The sequence below is a fragment of the Diabrotica undecimpunctata genome, unplaced genomic scaffold, assembly GCF_040954645.1.
Source record: "Diabrotica undecimpunctata isolate CICGRU unplaced genomic scaffold, icDiaUnde3 ctg00000611.1, whole genome shotgun sequence".
In the NCBI taxonomy this organism is placed as follows: Eukaryota; Metazoa; Arthropoda; class Insecta; order Coleoptera; family Chrysomelidae; genus Diabrotica; species Diabrotica undecimpunctata.
The window spans coordinates 730-15,000 of NW_027311935.1; the positions used below are offsets into that span (position 1 = coordinate 730).

General features: G+C 31.7%; 1 protein-coding gene across 1 annotated transcript in view; it reads right to left on the reverse strand.

Annotated features, from left to right (window-relative positions):
* Positions 1–6,424: 6,424 nt before the first annotated feature.
* Positions 6,425–14,271, reverse strand: part of LOC140431328 (uncharacterized) — a 246,592-nt gene continuing 238,745 nt past the window's right edge. The window contains exon 3 of the mRNA XM_072519261.1: positions 6,425–6,612. Within this exon, the coding sequence (XP_072375362.1) occupies positions 6,588–6,612 (25 nt within the window). The 3' untranslated portion in view covers positions 6,425–6,587. The remainder of the gene's footprint in view (positions 6,613–14,271) is intronic.

The following is a 14,271-nucleotide window of genomic DNA, read 5'->3' on the forward strand; positions in this document are numbered from 1 at the left end:
AAACCGTTGAAGCCTTGGGCCTTTGAGGCCTGTTGAGCTGAACTATATATATATATATATACTATGCTATGTTGGAGTTTTACCTTACTTTAACTTTACTCTAAATAGTATGTGACTTTTTACTTAGTTACATGTGGGTATCTTTAGATGAAACCATTTCTTTATTCCTACATCACTCATAATCTGTGGTTAATTATAATCATGTGAATCGATGTAGATTGTTTTGGAAGTATTTTAGTGAGTTAATATAGTTTATAGCTGTACTTGGCAAATTGTTGCCATGGCTATAATTTTTTATATATAAGTTTATTTTTTTTTCTCGATTCTTGATTGCTCCACATATGGTTGAAGTATTGGTTAACCTACATCTAACCAATCAGTCAAGTAAAAGAAAAAAAAATTTTTTTCACTTAAAATTTTTTTTCTCCAAGTCAGAGGGGAATGTAACGAGTCCGTTACTTAAAGAACCATTTACCTTTTTGTCACTGGAATCCTTTAATTTAATTATAAATTAAATTCATTTTTGAAATATTCTTAAACCAAATATTTAAAACTCCAGTAAATTTTATTTTCGAAAGTTGGCATTAAATCCCGCCCTCTGTCTAAGACTCTGAAAGTACATCGTCGTGACAGCCGTAGCACCGTCAGATCGCCACTTGTGGCTGGAATTTCGTCGAGTGAACATCGTTTGTTCAAGGCGGCTGTAGGTGCCATTTTCATGAATTGGGTTTAAGTTTATTTTTTATTTTGTGGAAAAGCTGTTGTGTTGGAAGAAGCCATTTGTTATTTAGTTGTTTTTTTTGTGAAAGTACTTTAATTTTGGACCACCTCAGCCGGTAAGCTTAAAGTTATAAATAAATAATGTGTAAAAACATGTCATATCATCCGCCATTGTTAGTGAAATTCAAATCTATTTTAATCCTCTCTCGATATATATTCTTATCTATCTATCTATCTATTCTATCTTATATATGTCCTATTTCACTTATTTCATTAATACCTAAACCTATTACAAGTATTAGATTTTATCATTATCTCAAACTTTATTTCTTTCCAAAGATGAAAACCAACAATTATCTATTTCAATTCCATACCGTTTAAACCGGCTAATATTTCTTTTTTTTTCTATTCTATAATATATATAGACCATGCTTTCCGAAAACCTATCTATTTAATATATCCTATAAAACATTGTCATACCATCCCAAGGTTATTTTTTACAGAAAACAGTATAGTTTTTATTTCAATTTAAAGCAACTTGTTGACCTTTCTTGGTTTTCCTTTACTTTCTTGTATGAACAAAGGACTTGGAGTAACACAACTGTTTTTTTAACCTACTTACGGATTCCAGTGCAAGTCAGGGAAGAAAACTTATTTTTTTTTATGGAGAATTTATTAAGACAAGGGGAAGAGGAATTTTAAGTTTATGGGTTTTATGAAGAAGAATTTAATGGACTTGGTTTAAAGTACCTCTTTTTTTATATGGAATCCAGGTTTGGAGTAAATTTACCCACCTGCAACTAGTTCTTCACCAGAAGACCTTCCAGGGAAACCAACGGAAACCGGCAGGAAGAACTTAGTTCTATCTTTTTGTTTCTTGTTTAAATATCTTTAATAACATTACGTCCTCTTCAAGGTTTTAACTTTTATATCATTAATAATAATTACATTTACTTTTCCTAAAACAATAGTCAGTACAATTTAATTGAATTATTTATTGTCTACCAAGGGATGAGATTTTGACTCTCCCTTGAATCTCTCTTCATCAGGTTATCGTGTGCACACATATCCGGAGAGTTTCATCTCATTTCACTTCAAACTTAAACATTTATTAAACGAAAACTAAACTATTATATTAGTGAGTAGTATTTTATATTTATATTATCTTATATTTTATTTTATATTATTTATACATAATTATTGAGTCTCTGTCAAAATTTAACATTAATAGGTACGTTAGGGGGGAAATTGTTTATCACTGATATTCTGGGATTTTACTGTAAATATAGATAAGTTAATTGTATACAAGAGGTGATGGGTCATATATAAGTGTTTAAAATAGTCTGTACATAAAATTGGTATTTATTAAAGTTGGGTTAAAACAATTCAATATTTCAATTAGTACCTATCTTTCATATTTCAGCAATACAAGATATCTCGGAAGAAAACATTGAACTTCCTGGCGCCCAAACATTCAGTGGAGCAACTTTATCTTTCATCTGTTTATTTCTTGGTGGTTTTCTTGTCATTAGTTATTATATCTTACGGTCTCTGTAGGGCATGCAAATTGGCCGAATCCCTCTTTGAGTGTCGAGTGGTCATTCTCCTGCATAGTCGCTAGCCAGCATTAAGTTTATTATATTTTAAAATTCATATATACCCTTTATTTATTTCTTTTACATAATGTAGCGAGATTAAATAAAACGAGCGGTTCGAATTTATATAACTATATTTATTTATAAGTTTACAGTTCGGTACTCTCTTATCAACTAACTCACTCCTAACAACGTTACATATATATAATAAAGTTACTTTTCGAGAACATTCTGGCATTGTCCCACCTCTAATTGTCTCCCGTCCGAAAGACGGGCGCTATTGACAAGCCGATTCTTACGTTTTCTAGATTCGTCCTTCTAAGAATTATGACGTATCGGAGATGGGCTATTTCGTTACAATAATTTATTTCTATCTAATCTCTTCCATCTTCTGTTATTCCACATATTAGTTCGTTGGTGTATAAAGGTACATTTTAGAGTTTACCCTATTTCTACACTGCACATTTTTGCTACACATTCCTCATTTTTGTTACATTTCACTCTTTCATCAATATTTGTTACAGTCAAATTTCTTGTTACATTATTCATTCTTGTTACAATCCAAGGTTTTAAAATTGAGAATAATAGGTTTATTTGTAAAGAATTAGCGTGTTACTCGAGTGATAAAGTTGTAATATATATTTTTAAACCCCCTTTCCCATTACGAATGTTACCTCCTGATCTAATTCAGCAAGCTGTATGGTTAAGCAAACACCATCATTGCATCTCTTGGAATGAAGGTTTTACCCCCTTATACGAATTTAAAAAAATTATCAAGGAATTAACAGATAAAGCTGAAATTGTTTATGTAAAAGGAATGGAAAAAGCGAATTACATAAGAAAATATTCTTCCACACCTGTAATTGAAGTAGGCGAATTCCCACCACTACCAATATCAGAAGCAAAATGTTTTTACCACTCTAAACAAAAATGTATATGCGCCCTTTCAAATGTATTTTTTATTTATGAAAATTTTGTAATGGAGTAAATTTGAATTAAAACATTATATTTTTCACTTTTTTATTTTTTGATCCAAACTACAATAATAGTTCTATCTATAACCTACTTGCACCTACAGGTTCCAGCCAAACAACCTTCATACTCTTGGGAATGTTGACACGCTTCAATCATCTCAGAATCCCTGGTGCTAGCAGGTGTTCCATGAGCTTACAGAACCTAAACAACCTTCACATTTGAAGGGGTGTTGATACCCCTTACACTGCAACCATTTCAGAATCCTTGGTGGTAGCAGGTCTTCTATAGGCTTAAGAGATTCCAATTGTTGGTATTGGACAAGTTTTGGAAAAAGGGTGTCGAAAGTTGACGTCTTTTTTAAGAATTGGTCCACCCACAACCAAACGTCGGAAAATTTGAAAATTCTTTCCAAAGCTGTGTCTAACAGATAACGTTTTGTCGGGTATTCGTTGACATACAGACGTAATTTCAAGGGTAGACACACATCATCATCAAATATGTTGTTTTGACCGAGTTCACAAAGTGCCTCCACCCAACAGTTTACACAAATTTTATTCAATTTTTTTTTGTTGGTATAATATCCAATAGATGTTAAATTAGGTGTTGATTTTTCACTAAGTAATTTCACTTTATCCATAGTAAATTTAATACTTTCTTGAAACATGATTATAGTCTAAACTGATTTTGGAATTACATCAACGAAGTTATATACCATCGACCCCACTAAACCATATCGAAACCGGTTTTAAAGCTCGTGTCGCTAATACCCCCACCTTTTTTTGTTACCAATAGTATATTCAACTCTATAATAAGTAGTACAAAAACATTTTATAATTTATTAAAAATTATATATAAAAAAGATAGAATTACATTTCATCAGTCTTGCAAACAGACATGTAGAATGCTTTATGCACTCATCAATAGGTATATCGTATGGCTCCCATTTGTGTATTTCGACCTTACAGTAGAAACAGCTAACGACATCGACATTCCCTATATGGTAGAACCCTGCTTTGCTTAACAACACGAGTTAACTGCACCTTTCCAATATTTAAAGGATGGTAAACGATCTTCAAACAGATGTATACTACCAAAGTTACCATCGTCAAGACACATTTTTAATTGAAATATATATAAAAATATTTTAATTATTTAATAACAAAATAAAAAAATTAATAATACATATTATTAAAATATATGGTATTATATTGTTAAAACTTCGTTAAACACATTTTTTTTTAACTTCGATATTTTGTCGCCAACATTTTTGCAAAAAAACAGTCGCTATACTTTAAATGCTCTTCAATTGGTATATCGGAAGGTTCCCATTTATATATTTCAGTATTGCAGTAGAAACACCGAACTATATCACGAACCCCTGTATAGTAAAACCCAGCTTTGCTTAATAACAGGGGTTCAACTGTACCCTTCCAATATTTAAAAGAAAGTAAACGGTCTTCAAATTGCCGCCCAGTACGAGATATACTATTATTGTTACCGTCGTCAAGACACATATTTAACTAATAAGTTAGTTCGGAAAATAATCTATATATGTAAACTTATATTGGAGGGAGGTATAAGCTTGAAATTTTTAAACAATTATCACATTAATAACACTAATTGCGCTATAAAAAGAAAAAATTTATATTAACAAAAAAGACTGACAACAAGATACAAAACCAATAAGACCTTGACCGTTTGTTCACATTTGTTACCCACGTTCATAGGATAAAAAGAATAAAACCTTGACCGGTTATTCACCTATCTTTGTTTGAACCGGTTTGGTGACCGCATATTCACCTTTTCTTGTCTGTGGTCGGACTATAGAATAAAAAGAAAAAATCCAACAAGACCTTGACGGGGCAATTACCCCCATTGTTGTTAAACCTGTTTAGCTCAGTCTTAAAGATGCTACTTTCGGTTGAGTTCTATCTAAAAATATTTGTTAGACAGGAAGCCTTACACATTCAACCATGGAAGTTGGTTCTCCAAATATCATTGTAGAGAGTGGTGTGTGTGACTCTAGTACAGATTGGGATAATTATAGCATCATTAGTGATGATGGTCCATGCGATTCTACTACGAATTGTAATCTATCTGTATGGAGTTTGTCAACACTCGAGCTGTCAGAGGACTTATCTTCTTTGTCGGAGAGTGACATGTCTGATGTAGAGAATGACAGTTTATTGTATAGTGACGTGGAATTTCAGGATGTATCGGAAAATGATGTGTTTTTGGAACCTGTGATAGCACCACCCGAACTGATTGAGGATGTATCGAAAAATGACATGTTTTGTGAACCTTCTATAGTACCACCCGAACTAATTAATAAACTGATAATTATTGAATAATATTATATTAGTTTTAAATACTTCTCTCTTGTAACATATTTTAATTCATTTCATTTCATTTCATTTTCAACAAAAATCATGAACCAAATGATTTATTTGTAAACAACTTAATCAAAACATTACAATTAGGTTTCGCTTCACCTTCACATTTAGCATGTTTGCAAATAAATAATTTGGTTCATGATGTTGGTTTTAGTAGTGTTCAACGGAAAAACTGTGCTTATAATAAAACTTTATTAAAACTTTTTAATAGTTTCATTCAAAAATTTAAAATAAATGCCTTAGTAGGTTTTTTCGACTTATTTATAATATTTACCAAACTCTAAAAAACTTGTATTTCTTCTACGTATTTTACAATTTTTTCAACAGTGATATTTAAAAACAAATTTTTGGAAATTTTTGGTTTTTGAACTATTTATACTCCACCTTAATAATTATAGTTTATAAAAAATTTTTGAAAAAAGACTGAATAGGTATGTATATTGTTCTGAATGTTTCTAGATGTAACATTTTAATATTTAGATAGTTTATTGGGATTAACACACCAATAAACTTGAAAAAGTTTGTTTATTTAACTAAGAAATCTGAAGTTGTTCTCAAAATATAATTATAAATAAATATTGTATGTTAGTATTTTATATTTATATTTGAGAATAACTTTAGATTTCTTAGTTAAATAAACAGACTTTTTTAAGTTTATTGTGGTGTTAATCTTAATAAATTATCTACAACTAAATGTTGGCTGTGAATTATTTATAAAAAACAATATTTTTATATATTTTTTATTAAAAATAAACAATATATTCGAAAATAATATAATAAAAAGTAAACTAAATAAACTCTATATACACAACTAAAACTAAATATTATTTACAAAAACGTACACTTAAAAATAATTAATATTGACTATACAGGGTGCTCGGGGTGACAGGGTCGTCGGGGTAGGCTATACAGGGTCGTCGGTGTGGGATCTGTAACAAGGAAATAGCAAAATGTAGAACTAATTAAAATATCATAATGGTGTACAAAAATTAATGATGACGCTTAATGAAGAATAAATTAAAATTTCGTAATAGAGAATAAATTAAATTTTCGTTTGTAAAATTTTATTATAGTGATAAAAAGGAAAAGTTAGGTAAAAAATTGGTTAACTCACTGTTTACTTGTCCCCCAGCATCGCAGGACATCGCCACCAGCATTTTTGTTAAGCAAGTCTGTAACAAACAAAAAACATTATCAGTATTGTAATTATCAATATTAGCATTGCGTAAATTTTGTTAATAAAATTGTTGCAATATATTATAATAAAAATTCTCACCTTCAGAATCCGATCTCACAGCGTTGGTCAGGAAAGTTTTGGTGTATTTAAAATTTTCTATGAGACGGCGTTGCTCTTCGTGGAAAGCCTCCGACAGTTTTTCCGCGTATAAAAAAATATTTTGGACAGCTTTCTTAAGGAGCTCACTATCCTTTAAACTCCTGTTCAAACTGTCCTGGAGACGGTCCTGATGACGTTCAAGTGCCGACACAAGCCCTCCTTTGAAATCCTCACAAAATGCTTGTTTTTGAGCTTTTACTCTGTTGGGGATTTGGAGAGCGCTTGCCACTACTTCACTAAATGACGGCTCTATCTCTATCAGTTTTTTTCCCAGACTTGAACCTTAGTCATGGGTTTCTCTGTCAATCCCTTTTTAGGTGGTGATCCCCATTCAAATATATTTAATTCATCCCCAATAGAGGGATAACCCTCCATAGAGGGTTTGTAGTGGTTTTCATCATCAGGTCCGTCTTCAGGGTCGGAAATATCTTCGAAAGGTGTAGGGGTGCTTGGAGGAGCGTGCACCTCCGCCGCTACTTGCTTCACCATTTCATGTTTGCATGCAGCCTCTTCGGCGGCATGAAGAATGTCATCCTTAATAAATATGGATGACTGAACGACATTCTCATTAACCGCGGAGTGCACCGTCGCTTTAGTTTTTAGTTTTTTTTGATTGTTTATTTTAAAAATAAGGCGCTGGGCCTCACTAATTTTTTTACAGTTTACAAAAACAACACTCTCTTCCGACGGTGCACGCTGCCTATCCCTTATTTCACAGACCGGAGAAGAGATCGAAGACGGGACCGATCTTGGTGACGGCGGTGCGATCGCGGACGGAATCGAATTTTCACATCTCGATTGAAGGAGGAATCGTGTTAATTAATTGTCTTTTAGCTAACGGTTCCTCAAACTCAGTATTTGGCACACTATTATATAAAACTCTTTTTTTAGCCAACAACCCCGGCTCGCGACGCGCAGAACGTTGTACGGTTTTCATTGCGAAAAGAAGCGACTATTTGAAATTGCATAACTTAAACGGGATTATATACAACAAACCGAACCCAAGCTAAGCAACGCGAAATGGTGGGTGAAACAGGATCTACACTTGCTGTAACAAAGAAAGGTGAATACTCGAAGGCGATGTAAGCTCTTCCATGACCTACATAGACAACAAAGAAAGGGTACTGACCGGCTATAGTTGAGTTCATGTATGTCTGCACAGCTTTGCGCTTATTGTTGGTTTTTCACATCAGTTTTTTCTTATTTTTTTTTTATTTATTTTTTTTCATTTTTTATATTTTTTTATTTTTGAGGTTTTTTTTTCCTTTATTTTTAGTCCTACACCCACCTTCCAACCACTCTAATGAAAGGTCTTGACGTCAGGAATACGAATATGTTATTACTTTGAGAAAAAATTAACGCGTAAGGCGGTAAAACGCTAAAAAGCGTATTTTTAGTCCTACATCACCTTTCGACCACTGTGATGAAAGGTATTGACGCCAGGAATACGAATATGTTATTATTTTTCAGAAAAAATCACGCATATAGCGGTAAAGCGGTAAAAAGCGGTAAAAAGCAGTAAAAAACTATTTTTTATTACACTTTTACTTTTAACCACGCTTATAAATGCGGTAATTATCTATATTTGGGATATATTGTTAGTTTTTGTAATTATTTACTATAATAATACCATAAAACCGGTATTTCCAGTTTAAAACCGGTATTTCCAGTTTTAAAACCGGTAATCAAAACAAGTTTATATTTATACCCCACACTTCTTTCGTTATTGTTCATTTTCGTGTCGTACAGTCACCTAGCTTCAGTCAACAACCATGCAGTGTGACTCTTGTTTAAAAGTTTTATCCAACAAAAGCAGTGTAAGTTGGCATAAACGGGAAAGTTGTCCGGAACGATTTAATAAAGGGAAAAAGGTGAAACTTAATGATAACCCAGATGTTGTTACATCCGCTAATAATTACAATTCAACCATTGTAGAAGCAACTCCCTTTAGATCTATTGTTCATCCAGTTACCACTACATCCAATGTTATCGAATGTCAAGATTGTTATAAAAAAATTTCTGGGAGAGGACTAACAGGACATTTACGTAGTAATTCACACAAAAGTGTTATTAGTAATGATAGTGGGGTTGAGAAACTATCAAGTGCGTTTAAAAATCGTATCGGTAGTTACCGTCTTTCTAGCAACAAACATCATACTGATCACTTGGAATTTTTTAGTGAAATTAAAGGTAACGTTTTGAAGCTCCTACATAACTATTTACATAAATTTAAAGTGTTAAAAGTTAATTTCGAACTTTACTCTATGTACACAATACCTGAAAAAGATACTTATGATTTAAAATCATTTAATACAAAAAATCAGATTATTACTATTTCTACTAATTTGAAACAAGCATATCAAGATTTTATTAGGGAGATATTACCCAAGGTTTCGGAAATACAAGAAAAGGAATCTGGATGGAGTCTTTTACAAATCCAATCATTAGAAGTTAACATTAATAAGTACAACCCTCTACGATCTTCTTCATATATCAGGTTACCACGACAAATCGAGATGAAGAAAGCAATTATTAATATAATGAATAAAGATGAAGCATGTTTTGGTTGGGCGGTAAACGCATCAATTTTTGACCCAACAGGTAAATCCAATCTTACTACTTCTTATCCGCATTATACTAGTCTCTTAAAGTTCCATAATATAAAATTCCCTATGAAACTCTCAGATATACCAAAATTTGAATTACTAAATAATATTTCGATTAACGTTTTTGGGATTAGTGAATGTTTTAAAAATAATATCACACAATTGGAAATCGTTGGACCGTTGTATCATACAAAATCTAAAAAAGCTACACATCGTCACCTGAGAATTATGTTGAACCAAGTCCACTTTTTTGAAAATGTGAGTTTCCATCACAATACACTTTAGGTATTAAAATGTACCACGTCCAGCTCTCAGATGTACCCAATGAAGCTCTTTCATTGACAAAATCGAACAATTATATTAAACCAAGTCCCAAAGTGTACTACTTTTGAGAATTATTCTGTATCAAGTCTACAGCCAATGATAAAGGGCTATTTTAACACGTGTCATAGGACATGGTACACAATATTAATAATAATCGAATATTGCATTCCAGCATGATTCCAACGTAGTCAAAATTTAAACAAAACAACGAACGTGTTTGTTAGTGCATGTTATTTTAATCTACATTTTAAAGGTGTTTAAAGGTTTTCAAAATTGTGAAAAACAGTTCTTAATATGAATCCATCACAGTTGACGTAAGCATAATGATTAAATAGTAGTTGTTAACAACTAACAGAATAAATAAAGAGCGTTTTTGAAAGCGAAAAAAGGATATTAATGAATGGAAACAAAATGTAAGAAAAAGGCGTAGACAAACTGGGTTGGATTATGTTAATACCAAAGGAGAACATGTGGAAATGAAATCAGTTAAGGGACAGTGTGTTTGTCGTTTAAAATAAGCATTAAAGAGCTGTCATCTATACATAAACATTTTTGGCAACTAGAAGACCAAGAGAAATCACATTTTTACAGTAAGTTTGTACAAAAAACTGAAAAAAAATAGAAGCAATCCGAGAGTTTTTCCACAGCCACAGTCAAAAGACGCCTACAAAAAGTATACTCTGAAATATTTTTTCGAATTAAATAATAACAGAGTAGAAGTTTGCAAAACTTTTTTTTAAATACCTTGAATATTAGCTCTCGGCGGATTTCCTATTTTTTTGAAAATAATTAAAAAATAACAAACACACCGAAAAGCAACGTACATGGAAAACATGTGAAAAGAGTAACCAGTGAGGATCAAATTTAAAAAATTAAAGAGCATTTTAATTCGTTTCCGAGAATGGAAAGTCATTACTGCCGAGCAAATACAAGTAAAGAATATTTAGAACAAGATTTAACCCTACAAAAAATGTTTGACCTCTATAAGGAAAAACTCCTCGATTCTGAGACCAAAATAAATGTATATCGAAATGTTTTTAATACATCTTTCAACATTTCGTTCTTTAAACCTAAAAAAGATAGATGTGATTTCTGCGAAGAAATAAAAAATTCTAGCTTGCTTGCTTGAGAGAAAAATGCGCTATTCAGAATTAAACAGTCCAGTGTCATTGCTCAGAACCCTAGTGCAGATTGCAAGTCATTAAAAAAAAATATTGTATTGCAAACGAAGCCGACAGATTTTTTAAAGTTTCAGATATTGGCAAAAAAATTAGCATACAGTAAAATCCCATACACAAAAGTCCTTTACGGGTAATCTGAGCAAAGTAAGAGTGGATGGAACTACTAGAAATCAGCGGACTCATCCCGATAGAAGCAGTAATAATACTCTCGAATACATGGTTAATGTAAAGCAGAAAGCAGATCACCCAACAACCATCATTGGAAGCGAAGAAGAAGGCCGACATCATCTCAATGTTAAAGTATATATGCCACAGGTGGATACACAATTATATGAACTGTAGATTCGTTAAAAGTCTGTATTATCAGTATCATCAGTATTAGTCATGTGGACATGGTTTAATAATTTTGATTGCAAATAAATTTGTAAAAAAAACTGGAAATCATCTTAAACCATCTTTCAAAAGTTAAATTTCATATTTTTGTCCTGAAAAATACAAGCACATTATTATTTACCCGTAACAACATCCTATTAAATATTGTAAACAATTGTAGTCCCTTACACGAAATAAATAACAGTACATAAACCTTCCAATTCAAATTCTACGCATTTAACATTTTGGGACATGGTTCAACATAATTCTCAGGTGACGACATGTTAACTTATTACTTATTTTTGATGAGTACGGGAATAGTCATTATTGTTACATTAAAAATTTATCCCGGTTAATATCAAAACAAAAATCACACCATAATGGTCAGACTTTTCTATGTAATGGTTGCTTACAATTTTTCTCATCCTTAGAACGTCTTCGCAAACATGAAGACAACGATTGCAACTTTGTATATACTAAGCTTCCAACTACCAACATGATTCTCAATAAATATGGACATCTACAAAAAGAAAATATCTTACAGTTTTCCAACTTTCAGAAACAAATGCAAGTTCCGTTTGTTATATATGCTGATTTTGAAAGTATACTGCAACCGATACAATATGCAACACCTTCTGATAATTCCTCGTTTACTGTCAAAACCTATCAGCATACACCATATTCATTCAGTTTTTATGTTAAATGTTATTTTGATGACAGTTTATCACAACTTATCATTTATCGCGGTGACAACGTGGTTGAAAAGTTTATTCAAAAACTAGAAGAAAAAGTTTACACTATTTATCATAAATATCTTAAACATATTAAACCTATGAAAAAACTCACACCAGAAGAGGAATTACAATTTTTTACTAGTAAGTGTTGTCACATTTGTGATAAACCGTTCGATATTAACGAAATTAAAGTTAGAGATCATTCACATCTAACAGGGTTGTTTTCTGGCGCGGCTCATAACGCTTGTAATTTAAATTACAAATTACCTAAGTTCATACCTGTTTTCATGCATAATTTAACCAATTACGATTCGCATCTGTTTATAACAAAATTAGCTTAGAATAACGAAAAAATTGATGTTATTGCACAAACTAAAGAAAAATATATATCATTCACCAAACTACTTTTAGTTGATCGTGGTGATTTAGAGCAAAATATATATTTAAAATTAAGGTTTGTAGATTCTTTCAGATTTTTACCTCATTCACTGGATAATTTAAGTAAAACCCTAAATGATAATCAATGTCTAGAGTTACAAAAATATTGTCGATCAAATGAAGAGTTCGGATTGTTACGACAAAAAGGTGTTTTCCCTTATTCATACCTGGATAACTTTTCAAAACTTGGTGAGGTATCTTTACCCACACAAGAAGAATTTTTCGATATTTTAAAAGGTGAAGGCATTTCCGATGAAAAGTACTTACGAGCTAAGCGAGTTTGGGAAGTTTTTAATTGTAACACTTTAGGAGAGTACTCAGATGTTTATTTAAAATCAGATATTTTATTATTAGCTGATGTGTTCGAAAACTTTTGACATATTTGTTTATTTAACTATAAACTAGATCCTGCTCAATATTTAACAGCTCCATCACTTAGCTGGGATGCTATGTTGCGTAAAACTAATGTTCAGCTTGAATTATTGACGGATATAGACATGCTCAATTTTTTTAAAAAGGGTATACGTGGAGGTATAAGTCAGTGTAGCACTAGATGTGCTGCTGCAAATAATCAGTATTGTGGGAATTATGATTGTTCTAAACCTACTTCATATATTCTTTATTTAGATGCTACAAACCTTTATGGTTACGCTATGAGTCAATTTCTTCCGCATGGTGATTTTCGATGGTTAGATGATGTAGAAATCACTCATTTTGATTGTTTATCAGTCGATGATGAATCTCTAAAAGGGTATGTCTTAGAAGTTGATTTAGCTTATCCTGAAACATTACATGATTTCCATAACGACTTACCGTTTTGTCCTGAAAATCTGATTCCTCCTAATAGTAAAGATCCCAAGCTTGTATTGACGTTGTTACCGAAAAATAAATATATTATCCATTATAGAAATTTGAAACAGTGTACTGAACAAGGTTTAAAGGTAACTAAAATTCATCGAATTCTAGAATTTTCTCAATCACCGTGGTTAAAACCTTATATTGAATTAAACACAAATTTACGTAATTCTTCAAATAATGAATTTGATAAAAGTACATATAAAAATTACACAAACTCTATTTACGGGAAACTATGGAAAATGTTGATAAGAGGGTTGATATTAAACTTTTATCCCACTGGGAAAACTTGCCTGTTAGCGTCGGTGCTGAAGGGTTTATAAGTATGCCGAATTTTCACTCTGTTTCAATATTTTCTGATAATTTAGTTGCAATTCAAATGAATATCCTACAAATAATTTACGACAAACCGGTATATGTCGGTTTTTCAATTTTAGAAATATCCAAAATTCGTATGTATGATTTTTTTTACAATTACATTAAAGCTAAATATGTAGATAATGCCGCACTTTTGTATACCGACACTGATTCATTAATTTTACACATTCAAACAGAAAACGTTTACCACGATATCAAAGAAAACCTTCATTTAATTGATAGATTCAATTACCCCGCCGATAATATCTTTAATATACCAAAAACACCATCAGTGGTTGGTAAATTAAAGGATGAGTTTAAAGGTAAACCAATTACAAATTTTTGTGGTACTGGTGCCAAAGCTTATTGTGTGACATTAAGTAAC